This window comes from Centroberyx affinis, unplaced genomic scaffold (genome assembly GCF_046629955.1).
Source record: "Centroberyx affinis isolate AG114_WGS23_722 - 3 ecotype Tasmania unplaced genomic scaffold, CSIRO-AGI_Caff_v1 ptg001581l_1, whole genome shotgun sequence".
NCBI lineage: Eukaryota > Metazoa > Chordata > Actinopteri > Beryciformes > Berycidae > Centroberyx > Centroberyx affinis.
In genome coordinates, this window is record NW_027280031.1 from 85,905 (window position 1) to 105,943 (window position 20,039).

A 20,039-nucleotide genomic window follows, 5' to 3' on the forward strand; every position below is an offset into this window, starting at 1 on the left:
CTACCAACAGCAGACCCAGACCCAGACCCATTAGTATTCTTCCAGTGTTGAGCAAGCTAATGGAAAAAGTTGTTCTTGAACAGATACCACACTATTTTTCACTCAATGAATTAAACTCTGATTTCCAGCATGCCTATAAGGCAGATCACTCTACGTGCACAGCACTGACAGAGATGATCGACAAATGGTTATCTGATATTGACAAGAAAATGATGGTTGGAACTGTGTTACTTGACTTTAGCACAGCATTTGATATTATAGACCATAGGTTATTATTAACAAAACTAACTGCATATGGGTTTAGTCCTACAGCAATCAATTGGATGAATAGCTACTTATCCAATAGGATGCAGTCTGTGTTTTTTAATGGTAGTTTTTCCTCCCCTACATGCTTATAGTGCGGCGGGCCCCAGGGGAGTTGCCTTGGGCCGCTACTCTTTTCAATATTTACCAATGACATGCCCTATGTTTTGGATAAGTGCAGTGCTACTCTATTTGCAGATGATACAACTATATATTTTGCATCAAATAACATAACTGAGTTAAGGAACACACTTCAATCTGAACTGCAACTATTACTTGACTGGATATGTGAGAATAGACTTGTTTTGAATGTAGCAAAAACCAAAAGTATGATGTTCAGGGCCAAACATGCCACTAATAATGATAAGCAGCTGTGTCTATCACTCAAAGGCTTGGATTTTGAACAGGTTAAAAAGGCAAATTTGCTTGGTATCAGACTCGATGGGCAGCTATCATGGGAGAAACGTATTGAAAATATTGTCAAGAATGTCATGGGTAGAGGAATATCATGCATCAGAACATGTTCCTCTTTTTTTACCCCTGCCTCTAGAATGCTAGTGACACAGGCACTAGTTTTTATCTCACCTTGATTACTGCTCATCAGTCTGATTGGGTGCAGCCAAAAAATATCTGTCTAAGCTCCAAATAGCTCAGAATAAAGCTACAAGGCTTGCACTGCCCTGTCCGTTAAGTGTGAGGCAGAGTACAGAGAGAATGCATGCCAGTCTCTCATGGCTCAGAGTAGAGGAGAGGTTGGCATGCGATCTAATGGGTTTCTTCTGGAATATCTGTTATAGTAAACAACCAATTTGTCTGTACTCACAAATAAATTATGTGAGAGATCAACATAGTCACACTATCAGGCAGGCTACTAGGGGTTATCTAGTTAAATCAAAACCCAGAACAGATGCAGTGTGCAGTTCTGTAATGTATAGGGCCATCACAATGTGGAACAAGTTACCAACTATGATCATTGAAGCACCCAGTAAGGCAAGTTTTAAAAAACACATTAACAATAACCCTAACGTTAATTAACCGACCTGATCAACCACGATGGAATGCAATTTGATGTGTTGTGATTTTTTGTTTTTTATTTCTTTTTATTTCTTGAATATGTTTTTATTGAGACTTGTTACATGTGTTATATATCTTGTTATATATGTTATATTTTGTTGTGTGTGGAGCCCAGGAAAAGTAGCTGCTACGTTAGTGGCAGCTAATGGGGATCCGAATAAACGAATAAACCTGTGCAGCAGGTTGCACAGAGCACGTCATTTGACTTGAACATTAGATGGTGATGTTGGAGAAGGTCCATGAATTGCATGAACAGCTTCTGTTCCATTGTCTCTTGAAGATTAATCATAGAGGTGCACAACATCTGCACAGACCTGGTCTGCAACCCACGCATATGACGCACATACAGAGCGATCCATAACTACGCAGAGGTATGAAACAGGCCAGCAGGTGTGCTGTGTGAGAGACGAGAATATATCGTACTACGATTACTTTTCTTGCAATTGTTCTGTAGACGCAAACTCAGACAGAAAAACAGAGGAAGAGATGCCCTTGTCAAAATGTATTGTCATGGGGTTCACATTTTACATGCAATGAGTCTGAATGCAAACATCATCGCTGGGAAATCATTTGAAATTTTCCGAAACTCTCCCAGAAAATGAACAGATAACACCAAATGCCGCATGTTGTGCAACTAATAGCCTAAGTATTTTTTACAGACTTCTGCAGGCAATGTAAATTTGATTTACAGTCAGGTTAAGGGGACATGACTTGTTACTTTGGAGCAGCATCAACCAAGAAATAAAAATGATAACTCTGATTTGCTGAGATACTGGGTTTTGATACCTTGCATTAGCATCATGCAGACAGAATATCATTATTGATAAGATGAATCATGCCAAGAATCTAATTGAGCAAATACTATGTCTGAGGCAGTATCAGCAAGGCAGAGATAAAGTCAAAGAGGAATTTGTATACACACACACACACACACGCACGCGCGCGCGCACACACACACACATACACGACCACACACAGTCACTTAACTCACTCACTGTCCTCTTCCATTCAGACATAATGTATGAATGTTATTAGAAAATGGGGGCTCGGGCAAAGTAGCTTGGAGAATGGCAGCATAAATCCCTCACCAAGATGAGCCTACCTGATGGCTCAGTCATGACAGGATGTGTGGAGTGAGCCAAGTGGATATGCAACTGTGAGTGATGTCAGCCATGGCTCATCATGGCTTTGAGATGACTAAATAAAAGGCTATAGCCTGTAAGTGAGACAGGCTAATGTTTTTAGTCAGGCATAGAATTATTTGATGCTAGCTAACCACAACCTGCACAGACACACATGTGCACACACCTGCATGTTCACACAATACAAACTTACACATAGATACATATGCTTATGCATACTGTACATAATGCCGCATAGAGACAACCATGCACACGCAAACCATCCCACATGCATACAAATACACTCAGAGACACAGACGCATTCTCAAAATGTCATTATGTCAGAGGCTGGCTGTGCCTCAGACTGTCCTTACATCTCCCAGATTGATATTCAGGTCCATAAATACATAAATGCAGGTTCATGTCTTTAACTGCTAATGCATGGAAATAGGAAGCTAACATCCTTTTTAGGGTAAAATGACTTCGAAACTGTTGATGATGAGACAGTAAATGGACAGTTCTGTTTGTAATTGGCCCAGCTGAATATCGCCCCCTTGACCTGTAAGTGCATTTTTGAACATATCACAGTGTGCCACCAACAACCTGGAGACTTGAGGTTAACTGAACCTTAGGTCTACCATTGCCAGCACTGTTAAATAGGATTAGAATATCCTCTGTTAAACCGCAAAAGACCAGTAAAGAATGCCATAAAGGAGAAGGCTCTGCCCTCTGCTGTTTTTTTTCCATTATGGGAGATGACGAAGAGTCCTGTAAGTGGAGGGTTTACATAGGTTTAGAGGGATTGAGTAAAACTGTCATATATTGTGGGGAAGTTTGAAATGGGACTTTATATATGTGCATTTAGAGGGATCCAGTGTGCATTATAACCATGTTAGTATTTGGGCTGGTGAGTTTTGAAAAAAAAAAAGAATGAATTCGTTTTTCCCACAACGAAAGACGTGGGCACCAGGAGCCAAATTCAGGTCAGTCAGTCAGTCAGTCGTCAGTCACTTAACCACTATATACCAGTGTACTATCAAATTGATTCCCGGTACTTGAGAACGAAATTGTCATTTTTACTTTCTTTGGTTTATTGAGTCTATCTAATAAATGTAAAAGTAAGTAACAGTTAAATGGATGATGTCCTGGCACCCATGAGGCAGTGGGGGCTGTGGATCCTACATTACTTGGATGTTTTGTCACTTTGTGCTCAGATGGAGGGGCATTTCCACGACCACATGTTCCCATCCCTGTTCCTGGATCACTTTCAGAGAATAAAAAGAGCAGGCTGGAGTAATTTCTTGGCATAACATTGTAATCCAGAACAGTGGAGAGAGTCCTTAAGGACGTGCTCCTCCACCTCTGACCCCACCGCCTGAGCTTAATGGTGGCAGCAGTCCAGACAATTCTACTGGTGCTCTTGATTTGCTCTGCACAGAGGTGACTCCCAGCTCTTACCCTGTATCCGCAGACATAAACCAAGAGAATAAGGAAACTGCAGTCTCTGTCAGTGCATGAGGGTCTCTGCAAATTCCTGCCAGAAAACACAGGTGTTGATGGATGTTCAAACCCAGCGGTTTGGAATTAGACTGGTATAAATTAACCTTCTACTCCCCCCAGATGGTGAGGGAGAGGAGGTGTAAAACCATAGCGAATGGGAGCATAGAAGCCAGACCAGCTGAATTTGTACAGCTGTGATATGGTCAGTTACATGAACTTTCACCAAATTCTACCATCTGAATTTTGCTTGTGACTCCTATGGGGGACCAGACTAGTGTGTGTTAGGTGTGGATTAGTAGTGATTTACCTTCACCAAGATTGCCTCACAGCACCGGTGGACCCATTCTACCAGTGACCCCTGCTGAGCTGATGTCGTAACTGACTTTGTTCTCTGACAGAATATTATATCGGACTTTGCCAACTCTGAATACGGAACAACAGCGAACAGCGACTGTTAACTTTACCTGTAACTTGCGGCTACATCCAGCGGCACCGTTCAGCACTCGGTAAGTTGATCCACAGAACGTAACTGAGTCCAGCGCGCTGGTTTGTTTTATGATCCTTTGAAAACGGGTGTGATTTATCCAGACTCAATGAGGAAAAACGTTTTGTAAATGAAAGTAAGCCTCAGTAAAGAGATATAATGCTACTTTGTCTCTGCTAACTTTGTCTTTGGTGCTACACTGACCGTGAACGCACCGTCAGAGTCAGTGACGCACGCAATGCATTCTGGTTGTTGTAGGATTCCCCCTTAAGAGCAATATGGGGAATCTACAGCCGTTTTCTCAGTTTTCTCTGGTCATAGGGCTCCAATTTCAAAAATAATTGCACATTTCTACTACATGGGTGACCTAGTTTTAATAAATCATCATATTCACAGCAGTGAAATAGGCCTTTAAGTAGCATCTTGTTCCCCCTTTGGCAGTTTTGCAAGGTATTGAATTCATAACATTTTCTCTTACCTTTTATGCTCTATTTTTGTGTTTGGTGTGTGGTACTTTACCAACTTAGTTCACAAAACTAGCCTTATGTCCAGGCTGTTACAGCTTAATATGAAGTTTCCACAACACTCATGTCACTTCTCCCACAACCCCTTATTCACAATCTACAAGGACAAAAAAAGAATAATACAGCCAGATAGCTTTGTAACATAAACCCATGGCAATTACAATGTTGTATAACTGCTGGAGATATAAGTCAATGTTCAAATGACATTTGCATTAGTAGAGACTGCAGCTGGGTAAAATGTAACAGTATTTATGAGGAGAAACGTTTAGGGTCCTGACTTCGCCCCTGTAGAGTTCATAGGCCGTAGATGAGCCAGTGCCCCGACACAGATGCTTGCCCAGTGTTGAATATATTTACAAAATTTGTTTTACAGTGTATGCCCTATAGCTTGCTGAGCCACAACAACACCTCTGAAAGAGTACTGCATATGAGAAGTGTGTTATGCACACTGCTAAAATTTCACTGGTGTTTCATAAGTTAGGGCATTACACAAAGACTGGACATTTTGGCAGCTATACAATAGAGACCTTTGGTTCTCATATTCTCACTTTCTCTGTATTAGTGAGCACAGCCCCAGGACACCATAATTAACCTCTTCCTTGGGAATCCGATTAAAGCCTACCTGGCTGGCGGTTGTTCAAAAGGTCTTTTGTATCAACCTATTGGCGGTCAAAGGGTCAGATTCCAGTGCTTGCTCCATTGGCCTGTCATTTCATGTCACTGGGTCTATATCAGTGGCAAGCTGGTGGCCTGGCTCAGGGGCTGCAACTTAAGGAGACCAAATGAGATTTGTTTTGTTCTGAAGCCAATGGGTTTTTGAACAGAGGTGTTACTTTAAAGTAAGGTAGGCTACTTTAAAGGCATTCAGGTCTAGGGTTTGGTGTCGAATCAATAAGTATTAAAATATATATCAATACCCTATGATTATCAAGGCATCAAATTGTATTGAACAGAATCAACAAAATCAACATCAACAAAAAGGTTGATCCAAATTATTGTTAAAATGAGATACATTTTTATCAATAAAATTGTTATGGTCTGATTCTGTTTAGAAAAGCAGACAGTGTTACTATCTACTATCTATTACAGAAAAGTATTTGCTCTATTTCATTGAGAAATGTACATTCATTCAATGAAGAAATATCATGGAAAAAGCATCATTTTAGGAGTATAAAATTGAAGTATTGGAATTAGTATCAATACTGAAAACTTTCTAGTGATGCATAGCCCTAATCAGGTCTCTCTTCAATTCAATTTTTCGTCAATTTTCTTGTATACTTTCATCGCACTTTAGCCATAGCCCCACTACTAGAGCCGGCTGGCCCGATTCATGCAAACAACTGAACACAATGTCAAGACTTAATAGCCTCACAACCTGTTGAGCAATAGCAACACATTTCTGATGGGAAGAATGACATGGGGCTCTCCCTGTAATTTTGTTTGAGATTTGAATGAAACAACTGTTCATTATCTCAACTTTAAATCACCAAGGCTCAGTACTTTTGGCAGAATTCCCCTTTAAGTTCATAAAACGCAATTGCAAATGGTGTTACTATTGTCATGTATTACTACATAGCAAAAATGTGCATGAAAAATAGACAGGAGAATATTAAAGAGAGCGTTGTTTCAACTGGTGCAGTGTATTGCAACATAATGTCATGATTCTCCCTTTTCGTTGGATGTGTTCTTCTTATACACAATAGAAACAGGGTTTCTAATGAAATCACTCTGGAAAAATGACCCCAAATTTAGCTCATTAAACGCAAGAAAGCTCCTGATAGAAAAGGTTTTTTCCTGCCCTGGGCTGTTATGTCTATACAGAGTCAGACATGCACTGTGACTTACAGCCTCAACCTACTTACTCACACTAAGCTTGGGCCCTCTGCTGCACACACACACACACACACACACACACACACACACATGCACACACACACACAGACAGAGAGAAAGACACACACACACACACACACACACACACACACATACTGACTTCTCAGGAGTTTATGGGTGCACAAACTAAGAACTTTTTACAGACTGAAAATTGTGGCTTTAATACATTTGTGATACTTAGCATTTTCTTTCTTGGGTCACAGTAATTGAGGTAAAATTGTCACACCTACGGCCCACAATCTACAAACAGGACTAAAGGATCACAGCCCACATCTCTATGCACTTGTCAGATGTAAGTAATGGGTTTTGTAATATGTGATTAACCCAAGGTTCAAGAATGTATTCCAATTTAATCATGGCTCATTCTATGGTGCATGAAAGAGTGCAGTGAGCTTCAATTCCACATCAAAAGGCAGAATTACTGAATTCATTCTTCCATGCAGAGGCTGAGGATACAGTTTGTATAAGTGAGCAGGAGTCAGTCGAGCAGGAAGGACTTTGACTACAACAAATGAGAAAAATGAGAGTGTGTGAGTCATAATGTTAGCCACAGAGTGCTTTAGCTGTGGTCGAAGGAAAGGCATATTGGAAGGGTAGCTGTAGGCAAAGCTAGGTGGATATGACTTTATGTAAGCGAGTGGAGGGAAAATGCTATCTTGTGAGCAGGTTTGTGCATTTTCAACACTCAGATTTCTATGTTCTGTGTAAGGATGGGGACAGAGAATTCACCCTAGCTATTTATGTGAGATTTGACAAAAAAGGGAAGGAGAAGCCTACTCTAGCCCCAAATAATGCTAGCAGTAGTCGTACAAACACACATAGAGAGACGCTGTGAAGAATTCCCTGGGTTGCCGCTCCTGTCTGTCCCTATACTACTGTGTCCATATGCAATACGTGGAGTATTGTTGCCAAGCCAGGCAGCTCAGAATGAGCCTTCTTTCATGTCGCTGAACTCCTCTAAATAAGTGCATGAACTATGTGTCGTTGCTGCAAGTTTGCTCTAAACTCTGTTCCAAGCCATGCCTAATATTAATGAACTGGAACGTGTTTTCCCACGCAGGAAGAGCATCTCACACTTGGTGTCTAAACACTGATGTTGAAATGTATATTCATCAGCCATTATTCATTCTGCTAATGCCAATTGTGATGGATATGCATGGTCCTTTGTATTATTTTTATTAATTGCATTAATTATGTTCATCACCCTAATGGCCTGCATATTATATTTTTTTGTTCCCTGTTCTTTTTAGAAACCATACTCCAGACTTAATCACATTCAACTGTGTTATATTGGACACCCAATGGACTGTTTGTAACCCAGTGATGAACTTTACTAATAATTATAATACATGCGTGAACTGCCACCTGTGTTTCTGCCTGTTTGCTACTCCCAAGAACCCTGCAATTGGTGGATTTAACCAAGACTGGCTTTCAGTTTTATCATAAATGTGTTACTTAAATGATGAAAAGGGGTAATTTTTTGTATTATTTGTTGTTACTTCATGCCTAAGTGAAGTTATAGTGTAGTTTCAGAAGGACAGTATCTGCTGTGTACTCTTCAAAAGAACATGTAAGGTACTTTGAAGCACACATACTGTATTTATGTTTATATATTTTAAAAGTCTTCTAGTGTGTCCTCAACATAATGCATTCTGTCACTTGTTGCTGAGGTGTTGCTAGTATGCTTTAAGTGTCTAATAGGTAAGCCAGAAAACATAATTCCTGCCAAAAGGGGTTTGTATAAGTCTAATTGTATCTTTCTGTAATGCACATATGGGTTTGATCATAAAGGCAAGGCCTAATGAGGTTTGACAGAGGAATTTGATATCAATTTGAAGTACATCATTTAGCCAATGGATTCTGTGTTCAAGCTTATAACAAAGCAACTGTGAGCAGTTGGAGCAATAAATTGGTCCAATAATTTATAACAAAATAGCTTCTAAAAGATTCCTCTGTCCACGTTGATTATACTGTGTCTGTAAATATATTCATAGTTGAATTTAAGAAAACACTCTTACAGTAGCTCCTCAGGAGGTGGCTTCTGATTTTAATATAACTGAGGCGTTGTGATAACTGGAACTGGAGGACAGAAATTATTTTTTGCAGTTTCAGATGGACATAAATGATATAAATTTGCAAGAAAAATGGCCAAAATATATTCAAAAATATATATTAAATAAAATAATGGAGCACTCCCTAACATCAGCAGGCATTAGAATGTCATTGTTGATTGTCATTTCGTTTTTTATCAAAAAAGTTTTTTTTCCACCACATCAGAGCTGCTTAGAAACCACTTCCTCGACCTGGCGGACTTTGGATAGAAAGGGAAGTTTGGAGATGGTCTGTAATTTTGTGGGTGTGATGGATTAAGACTGGGTATTTTGGCTGAATAATAGCTTGCTTGAAAAAATCTGACTTCAAGAGGTGAAGGAACTGTGTACAATAGTGAACATGCTGGGATCAGAATTACATGACCTCTATAAGTATAAACATAAAGTAAAACATAGCTTCTCTCATTGCTCCTTCGGTTTGTCCCTGTAGGAAAACCTTTTAGCTGCACTGCAAGACAATGATATTTCCATTACTGAAATATTTCTACTGTATAGTACAGTTTCTTCTCTTTTTGCTCCACCTTACTCTTGGCTATACTCTCCTTTCCTTGCATCTATGTGTTCCCTCATCCCATTCTCTCAAGGTTTTATTCATTTTGAAGTAAACAATGCTTTATAATGAGTAAAGAACGATAAATTTGTCAAAGGAACACTACCAAAGTATGAATCCTTAAATAAGGAGCATGAAATAATCTGTCAATCTCTCCCTCTCTCTCTCACTCTCTCCCTCCCCCTCAGGCGAGCCTGCATCCACAAAGGAGAACAACTGTCTGAACGCTGCTAAGGCCTGTAACCTGAACGACACATGTAAGAAATACCGCTCAGCTTACATCAGCCCCTGCACCAGCAGGGTGTCCACTTCTGAGGTGTGCAACAAGCGCAAATGCCACAAGGCCCTACGACAGTTCTTTGACAAGGTAATTTTGTGGGCTATTTGCAGTTTATTTTCTGTTTGGGTTTCTGTAGCCCAAACAGGCGTCTAATGTCAAAGGAAAGAGGTTATTTTAAATCCAGGTTCAATTTAACATTAAGCCTACTCTCTGCCCCAACAATAGCCAATTACATTCCCATTTTTTATGCCCTACACCAGGTGACGCGTGACTCATGTCAGGTGGCAAGAGCCATGGTTGAGCGAAGGGCCCCACGTTCACATTATGCCAAAAGACATTCATAAATTGGATGAGATAACTTATTTAACTGTTCCAGTTTGGGTGGAGGTCATTTTGGTGGCTGCAAATTGTCACATTTATAAGCCATTTTTGATGTAGCTGGGCTAGATGCCGAACAGATGTTTGGTAGAAAGTTTAGATAATTTCAAAAATGCTTTGCAAAATGAAAACAGCCCATATGTTCATATTCTGAACAGATTTAAGAGGCATTCTGGGATATAAAAGCAATGTTTTCCTGTTGTTCTGAAGAAGAAGTTCTCTTTATTTAGACAACAAAACGAGAGAGCTCGTCAGATATCACCGGACGCATGAGAGGATCTGAAGGTTGTCTGCCCTACAGACTACAACACAACCAATCGCTTACTGTGTCTTTTTTTCCAAAATCAAGGTTCCGCCTAAATACAGCTACGGAATGCTGTTCTGCTCCTGTCCAGTGGGGGATCAGACTGCGTGTGCAGAACGCCGGCGACAAACCATTGTACCTGTCTGCTCTTATGAGGATAAGGATAAACCTAACTGTCTGTCTCTTCAGAACGCATGCAAGACCAACTACATCTGCAGGTAAGACAGCACGGGGGGATCCATGGTAAAGTTCATCTTTTTCCAAATCGAATACGAGATCTATCTTTTTTATGCTAGTGTGTGATCTATGCTGAGAGAGCGGAATTTCAGTCAAGTTTTTTTCACATCTGCGTTCAGTTATTAAGAATGCGTGTGAAATGGATCACTTAGTTTGCTTGCTTTGATAAGGGAACCTCTTATGTGTAGGCATTGTGAGTCCAATGCATACTTGTCCAGGAGGTGCATGTAACGTGCACAGAGAGTCTCCGCAGCATATGGATAAGCATACACTCCTGCATGTGTCCCTACACACATATACATTTTCAAAACACTGAGGCATAAATCAGCAGTAAGATAAGTTACATGGTCTGTCTACTGAGACAAAATAAATGTTATGCTTTCTGTTGTAACCAGATATATAATAGAAGGATAACCTTCTATTATATCTAACAAATAGAAGGATAACCTTTTAGAATAACTGGAAAAACACTACTCAGCTGTTATTTATCCATAAAGTGGAGTGAAGTGGAGTCATTGAGTGATTTTTATGGGGTACAACACCAAGACTTGGAAAATGAACTCACTGGAAGTGCTTTAATATTACATTGTTAATGCATTCAATTAAAAGCGTCTCAACTGCAGATAGAAGGGTTCAGGGCAGGTTTGCATGTTTAGTCTGGTCTTCGGATCATATTGTCCTCCATGCCAACTGTATAAGTGTCAAGTCCTTGGATTCAAGTAAAATTACATCATGTAGTCCAAGTGCACCGAGCTTTTCTGGTACAGTCATCTTGTTCTGAGCCAGAAATGCTGCAAGACTTCAGAGATGTCTGAATGCAGAGGTTTTTCCATTACAGTGTGACCTACCAATGTATGTGTGCATATGTTAAACAATAAGCTTATGTCAATAATGAGGAGAATCTTCCCCACACTCTCTCTCAACACCAATTCTCCAGCTCCTAAAGCCTCCAACTGCACAAACTTCAGTTTTAATAAAATACTTTTGCCAGTGTATAATTTGTCAGAAAAAAATATGTATGTGAACATTTTTTTTTTATCATGGAAACAGTTTTTCATTTAGTGAAGAAGTTTTGCCAGTGACATCATTATTTGAACTTTATACTTTCACATGAATTTCTTGAATTTCCATTACATTTTGATTAAACAAAAGAGTGTTTTTTGTCAGTGTGCAAAATTGCAAGGGGATGTAATACTTTCACTGGGGGGTTGTACTCCCACTGTATAGTGACTATAAACACTGATGTGTTTTTTTTTTTTTTGTTTTTTTTTTAAGCCAGCCAGTATATGCTCTCAACCACTGCACTTTTGTCATATTTACTGCTTAAAAATGCTACATAATATTGATTTGACTTCAGTCGTCAGCGTGTTCTTGGTACTGGACTTAAGTATTGGTGAAATGATCCTTTGATCCTGATACCTTATTTTACCCAGGCTACCAATAGTATACCTAGCCCAGTATCAGCATGAAATTCAATACCAGAATCAGTAAATGTGCATCCATAATTTGTATCTATGTTTTTTCAGGTCAAGACTAGCAGACTTCATCAGCAACTGTCAGCCAGAGCCTCGTTCCATATCAGGCTGTCTGAGGGAGAACTATGCTGACTGTCTACTGTCTTACTCTGGACTTATTGGTAAGTTGAATGTCCTCAATTTCCCCAAGGGGATCAATAAAGTACTATCTTATCTTAAGTTATTCTCTCTGTATTTTTTACATTTATTTCAAATTTGCCTAATTTTCCAAGAGAAGTTAGTTGTATAACTGGACTAAAGTACTTGGTTGCTCGGTACACACCATGTTGTTGGTTGCTGTTGGTTCACTACATTGTATAATAGACTGTATTCACTTCAAAGTAAAATCCTTTACATCAATCCTTTACATCAGTAAAGCCAGTAAGGTGTAATGATGAAGCTACTCAGGCGATGTAGATTTTACATCTAAATTTACATCTCAATTTTAGATGAGCTCAGTTTTAGGCACTGAATGGAGGATGAGAAACCGCCTGACTGATTATGTCTGATAATATCCAGTTGCTTGTTATTCCCCTTTTTGCTATGAAATGACTGAAACCCTGACCTGGACGTTTTGTGCATTCAGCATCCCCACAGCAAATGTGAAGATGAGCAAAGTCTTCAGTGTTTCAATTGTACATGTGACATTTAATTGTACGGCCCTGTTAACCCATCTGATTTGAATTAATTAATTAATTAAATAAATAACTCATATTCATTATTAATTCAGTTGTTAATTAAAATCATTAAAAATATGTAATTCTACTACATGTAGGGTTTTCTCATTAACACAACTCTTATAGTCACACATGGACTGCTATGATACAGAGATGTATGAGGATATATAGCTAAATGTTTTTATGATCATAAGACAACACAGGCTGGCATTTTATAATAAATCACATTGTTGTACGTGTAACTTGGCAGTCAGACAGCAAAGATTACAGTCAAATAAACTGTAGAGAATCTGTAGTTTTGTTCTGCCTTTCCTCAGTCAGCAGGTGTCATATATGTAGAGAGGAGTAATAATGTCCCACAGAGTTGTAGTGAGATTTGAACCACCAGTGGCCACCATGTGAACCTGACAGGCTGAGATTTTAAACTGCACCATTGTCCAGAGAGAGTAGTAAGTATATTTTCTGTTTTTGTGTGCTCCAGGTACAGTGATGACCCCCAATTACCTGCGATCTCTCGGCATCAGCCTGTCCCCATGGTGCGACTGCAGCAGCAGCGGCAACGGCAAGGCGGAATGTGACAAATTTTCTGAGCTTTTCACCAGCAATCGATGCCTACGTGAGTTCCCATATCCAGCCATCCACCAGAAATGCATTCCCCTTCCCTTCACCCCCCTTCAGTTTTTTTCAAATGATGGATATGTCACATTTGACTGAAAATCTTTGAAACCATTCGCAAAATGTATTCTTTAGCAGGTAGTATGAACTTGTTAAAATATGTGTTCAAGTTCAATGTAAACTGTAAGAAAATTAATAAACATTTCGGCCATTTTAGTTTATTTAGTAATGTAGTGGGAAATAAAAAGCTAATACATTCAGAAGTGTTAGTTTATGCTTTTTGCCCCTTTAAAGACCCTATCCTCATTAACTTACATCAGTTTGATACTACTTGTTATGAGGTGTTGTATGAATTTAGGTCATAAAGATTCATGTCAGGCTAAAATGGGTAAACTGAGTTTATGGGTGTTTTCCCTCCACTACATCCCCGAGTTGATCCATGTATTATCCACACAGTGTTGTTAGAAGCTCTAACACAGCTACAGTCAGGTCTAAACTAAGACTGACAGTCCAAGGTGTCCCAATGTACATCTTAAAAGCATTTGATGGTGGAACACAAATCCAATATTCTTCGCTGGATAAGGTCAGACAGGCCAGCGAAATCTATTCTTAATTTGGCTTGTTATGAAATGGTGGGCCTGGGAGATGATGGTAGGAAATAGGATTACATTTTATGCCGCGGTGGCATTTGGTGGCATCATGTGTTGATATATTCTCCCTTCAAGTGCAATTTCTTTTACTTTGACACTCATCTAGTATGAGCAACACTGCTTCTGAGCACCGCTGTTCCTTCACTCATTATATTGATATTTCTATGTTGGAAGTCTAGAACTTATTGTGGTTTACTCAAGCAACAGTGATTGAATTGCAAAGTTGAAAGCAAACTACTAACTGATGCCCATTCAGTTTGAATAGATTTATAATGAAATGGGGAATCAGTTTGATCAATCAAGCAAGAGTGATTTTTGACTCACACTCTGCTTGTGGAAAAGTGTGTTGCTTTAAACCTCAAATCAATGTTGAAAAGAAAGAAAGAGTGGAAAGAAAATGTTTGGAATTCTATCATTTCAAGTCAGTCAGTCAGTAAGTTAATTTATGTGAGACCACAATGGTCTTAGAGGTTTGTAAAGGTTCATGAGGAAGGCCAAGGCATTTATCTTCCTACCCAATGATCAAATGTGTCAATTTCAGGCATTTTTTTTGTTAGACATTCCACAAAACCTTTTGTGCCATGCTGCTTGCACTTATTTCCTAGACTAAGGACTTGAAAACTTGTCAGATGTACAGATTATACATATTCTCAAATATGGGGGACATGAGGCATTCTGGTGGATGAGGAACATTACATGTAATTGCAACATTGTGGGTTTAAATCTAATCTTTGAAGCTCCCATTTTCCCTGTCACTTTCCATTGGATACTGTCTTATAAAATAGAAAAAACGAATCTTTAAAGATTTTGTATGTGTACAGGATCAAGAGTAGCATGAATAAATACACTCTATATTCTTGTAGGGAACGCCATCCAGGCATTTGGCAACGGTACTGATGTTGGAGTGTGGCAACCCCAACCCCCAATCCAGCCTACTGTGCTGGAGCCGAGCACCCCTCAGAGGACTAAAGAGCGAACCAGTAACGCACTGGATGCACTGACAAACATGAACAAACTGAACCTAGAGGCCGACCCCCTCTATCACTTCTGTGGGACCTTACAGGTGAGGTTTTAGATAAGGAGAGCAGAGACAGTGGTGTTTATAATGGCATTTTCTTGTGACTTCTACATTTTCAAAAACACCTAAATGTTTAAGCTAAACGGTTAAGCGTAGATTCATCAACAAAGAGTTTCATAATGTACAAGAGGTGCCTACTAGAATATGACGTGTGTGTGTGTGTGTGTGTGTGTGTGTGTGTGTGTGTGTGAGTGTGTGTGTGTGTTTCAGTTGCAGTTATCCAAATCATTGAATATAATTTTCATTTTACTCCATTATGCCTCAAGAAACAACAGAAACTAATCTAATCAAACAAGCAACATTCTGATATCACAACCAACACCTCTGTGCTGCACATTTTATTTGACTACACAGTATATGTAGGCTTATTGTACATTTACCACATCTTGTATGTCTAGTTGGCTGAGGTTTACGGTATACAAGGGTTCTTTGTCATGAATCCCCAAATGATGGAGCCGCCCAGTCAGATTGTGTGTGACTCAGAGGGATGACTGTCAGCCAGCTCATACCTCCACTGATATCACCCATTTACTGACAATGTTTATTGGCCTGTGAAAGGACACCTTGACATTATGAAATTGGGTTTGTTATTTTTCTTAATTTTAGCATTCCTCACTGAATCAAAGGGGCACTGCTACTAGTTGCAAGCTAATTAGTTTTACATAATATCAAGCTAGCTAACTAGTTTGTTTTTCAGCTAGTGGCAGTGTCCCTTGTTGACCCCTTAAAGAATGTCAAGTTGTCCTCCCCTTTAAAGAATGCTAAGCTACATTACATTACGTCATTTAGCAGACGCTTTTGTGCAAAGCGACTTACAATAGTACATTTTGTCAACAGTAGTGAAACCAACCGTGCATCACAGTCTTCATCAGCTAAGACTTTTAATTGGAATAAGTAGCATTCATTGAATTTTTTTTTTTTTTTTTTTTTTTTTTTTAAGTTTAAGAAGGGTAAGAAGATAGTTCGTTCAAGAAGGGTCCAGGTGTAACCTGAAGAGATGTGTCTTTAGTCTCCGCCGAAAGATGGGCAGTGATTCGGCCGTTCTGACAGAAGGGGGGAGCTCGTTCCACTATTGTGGCGTCAGGGATGAGAAGAGTTGCGACCGGGATGAGCCAATTCTGAGCCCACGTAGCGATGGAGGGGCGAGGCGACCTGCAAGGGTGGAGGAGCGGAGGGAATGAGGCGAGGTTTGGAACCTGACCATAGATTGCAGATAGGGAGGGGCAGTCTGATGTACTGCCCTGTAGGCCAGTACTAGTATCTTGAATTTGATGCGTGCAGAGATGTGAAGCCAGGGAAGAGGGGAGTGACGTGAGAGAATTTTGGTTGGTTGAACGCCAGACGGGCTGCAGCGTTCTGAATGTGCTGTAATGGTCTGATGGCAGAGGCAGGTAGCCCGGCCAGAAGAACGTTGCAGTCGTCCAGACGGGAGATGGCAAGTGCCTGGACCAGGAGTTGTGCCGCTTCCCTCGTAAGGAACAGTCGAATTTTGCCAATGTTGTAGAGGGAGAACCTACATGAGCGGGTTGTCGCTGCAATGTAGGCAGAGCAGGACAGCTGGTTGTCCAGGATCACCCCGAGGTTCTTGGTCTGAGAGGGTAACACAGTAGTGTTTCAAGGGATAATGCAGGACAAATGTGGAAGCTTTTTTTTTACATTATGACAAATGTCTGAAAGAATATATAGGCTTTAAATGTTAGCCATACGTCAAGTTGTCCTCGCAAATCCAAGTCACTTTAAATTTTGGAATAATCAGAAACATTCCAAATCTTCTGAGAGGGACTGCCTCAATCCACATCGAGACCTTAACATCAGGTAGAGACCCAGTCAGAGCTTCAGTCTGCATGTCATAGGTCTCATTCAGAGGTCTGGCTCTGTCACCTTGGTGGGTCTGGGATGCCTTTATGATTACATGCACAGAATCCCCCCTCCTGGGCAGAAAGATGAGACATCAGTGTGGAGTCAAAATTGCCAAAGCTGTCATGTCAAAGCTAATTGGTTGCCACATTAACATCAGAAATGCCCTGCAGTGGTAGCTTACACTCCACCCTTTACATATGGTGGCCCCATACACGTGTGCACTTGTTTACACACACACACACACACACACACACACACACACACACACACACACACACACACACACACACAAAAAGTTTGCCCCCCTAGTGCTGGAACTCTTCAGGGATTTATTTAACAAGGTAATGCAGTAGCTTACACAGAACCATTGTTACGACAATGACTGTGCTGCTTGAAACTAACACAACTGCATTATTTCTTACTGTAGAACAACATTTACACTTAGATTTATACTAATATTTACACTTGTGTCTCACCATGTGCATGAGCACAACCTCAGAGGCCTCATTCGAAAATCTGTGCATAGTCTCAAGCTCCTTTGGAACTTTTTGGCTTCAGCAACACATTTCAGACCTCTGCTGTTCTCCTGTGGTAAATACTATAGGACTATATTTTTAAATGAGATGATATCACATACTTCAAGCCAGACAATTTATCATATTGGCTTTTAATAGCGATAATATGATTTATCACCAGCAAAAAGATCCTCCAGGAGGAAAGACCTCCTATTGAGCAATTAATCATTCTTTTCCACAATTCTGTTTTATAGAATTTTTCTACTTACGAACCAATGGGTGGTGTGTTTATTATGTTCCCAAACCACTATAGAGTCACTTTATCATTTGCTGTATTCCATCTCTGTATCTGTGTGTGTGTGTGTGTGTGTGTGTGTGTGTGTGTTGTGTGTTTGTGCAAATCCATGTGTGTGAGTTTGTGTGTGAAAAGGTTGTGAGCAGCCTGAAAAAAAGTTTTAATTTATTAAACTGTCATAACCTTGAGTTGGCACAAACATGTATTCTCACACAGACACACTTGTACACACACACACGCACGCGCACACAGACACACACACACACAGACACAGAAGATCAATATGAAGGCAGGAGGATTGTACAAAGAGGTCCACGTAGGTCCATGGGAACTGGTGGGCAGAGAAAATATTATCATAAATTATAGTACTTTGCTTCCCAACAATTGCTTCTTTACTAATGCGGTATTCAGGAGTGACTGAGTTTGCATGACCTCTTCAGAAGACGATTAAGACTATGCCCAAGAGACTTTCTTCAAAGCCATATACATTGAGGCTGGTTAAATAAGGGATAGTAATGCAAACAGGCAGTCTATATTCCATAGCATAGCTCCACCAGCCCCGTCTTTGTGATCTTGAAAGATGTGCAAAACACTTAAGTCAAAACAAACCTCACAAAAATGAATGGAAGTCAGTGTTGCTCTGCTTCTTTCTTTCATGCTTGCTTGCTTTCTTCCTCCCTTCTAGGCCCAGAAATTGGAGTCTAATCTAACAGTGGATACTGCTATGTGTGTGGTAAGAATCGTTTCCTTCTGCCCATTCGCTTTATTCGCATGGCAGCCATATTTGGTAGTAAGTGGGAATTCAGTTTGAACGTAACACTCTTGTCTTTTTCCCCAGAACCCTCAACTGGATGAATCCAGTGACTCAAATGCCATCGCTAGAAGCTCACCAGCTGAGCTCACCTGCCTGCATCCCTCGAGTATGTTCCTCGCCCTAACCTTTGCCTTTACGCCCATAGTGTCACCTCTTCAAGGTTTCCAGCTTTTGTAGAATTTTTGGACAATGGATCAACAACACCTCTGCCCTTATCCCCAGAAGTAATTCAACTCATTGTAATTTGGACATTTGACAGTTTCACACCTACAGTTTTCTTAGAACTAAAAGGAGCAACTCAACAAGGTGAAAGCATAACGTACTGAAACCATATTAAAGGATTTCTTGTTGCCTTTATGGTTCAGTTTGTGCTCTTGCTGTGCTGGAAACAGAAAGAGTGGACCTGCTGAAGCTGTTGCGGAGATATCAGCCCTATTTGCCTTCCGTCCCTCATGGGGGCACTTTGGTAACTTCAAAAATCAGCTTCACAAGCAGGAACACTCTGGAGTTAACCCTGTGAATTGATACCCGCGTGAAGAAATTCACTTCTTCGGGATGTGCAATCAGTGCACATTTGACTGATTGGACTGCCAATGTGGCTGAACACTCATTTGAGCATAAAGTGGATCATTCTCTGCTTAACTGTGCTTAGTTTTGTGCTGTCCAAATAATTGCTTTAATTCAAGAAACGAACAGCAACTGAAACTAGAAGTCTGTTCATCTGTCACATGTTAAGATGGACAAATACCACGTTTTATTTCTTAGACACCCAGTGTGGAATATGGTTAAAGGAGGCTAAAGTGAAACGTTTTACCTCCCCTTTTAAAAGCCCATCACATCCTGTCAGAATATCCTCAAAGGAAGCGAACATATCATAGAGTCCCAAGACAGTAACCATTTTCTCTTGAACATGTTCAGTACAAGGTACAAGTCTGTTTTGTACATTGATTTGATTGTGGTGGTGGTTTTATCACATTACCTCTTGAAGAACACTTTGTACATATGATACATGTAGTGTATACTATATTGCAATATGCTGCCTTTAGCTTGTAACATATTGTCTGTTGTGTTTTTGAGAGTGTATATTAGTATCTGGTAACTGGGGCCTGTCAGCTTTATCCAGTGTAGCTATGATTTATACAATGTGATATGCAGCCGATGGGTGATGGTTCTTTCATGTGGTGGAAGAATTCCAGGTATGATTTATTCTGTGATTATATTTTGATGGCATATAATGGCATATAATAGGTAATGCTATCTCA

General features: G+C 40.1%; 1 protein-coding gene across 1 annotated transcript in view; it reads left to right on the plus strand.

The window, feature by feature from the left end:
- Positions 1–18,954, plus strand: part of gfra1b (gdnf family receptor alpha 1b) — a 32,340-nt gene extending 13,386 nt beyond the window's left edge. Inside the window, 7 exon segments of the mRNA XM_071527847.1 lie at positions 9,749–9,927; positions 10,568–10,740; positions 12,286–12,395; positions 13,432–13,566; positions 15,079–15,278; positions 18,649–18,696; positions 18,802–18,954. Of these exon segments, the coding sequence (XP_071383948.1) occupies positions 9,749–9,927; positions 10,568–10,740; positions 12,286–12,395; positions 13,432–13,566; positions 15,079–15,278; positions 18,649–18,696; positions 18,802–18,954 (998 nt within the window).
- The last annotated feature ends 1,085 nt before the right edge of the window (positions 18,955–20,039 follow it).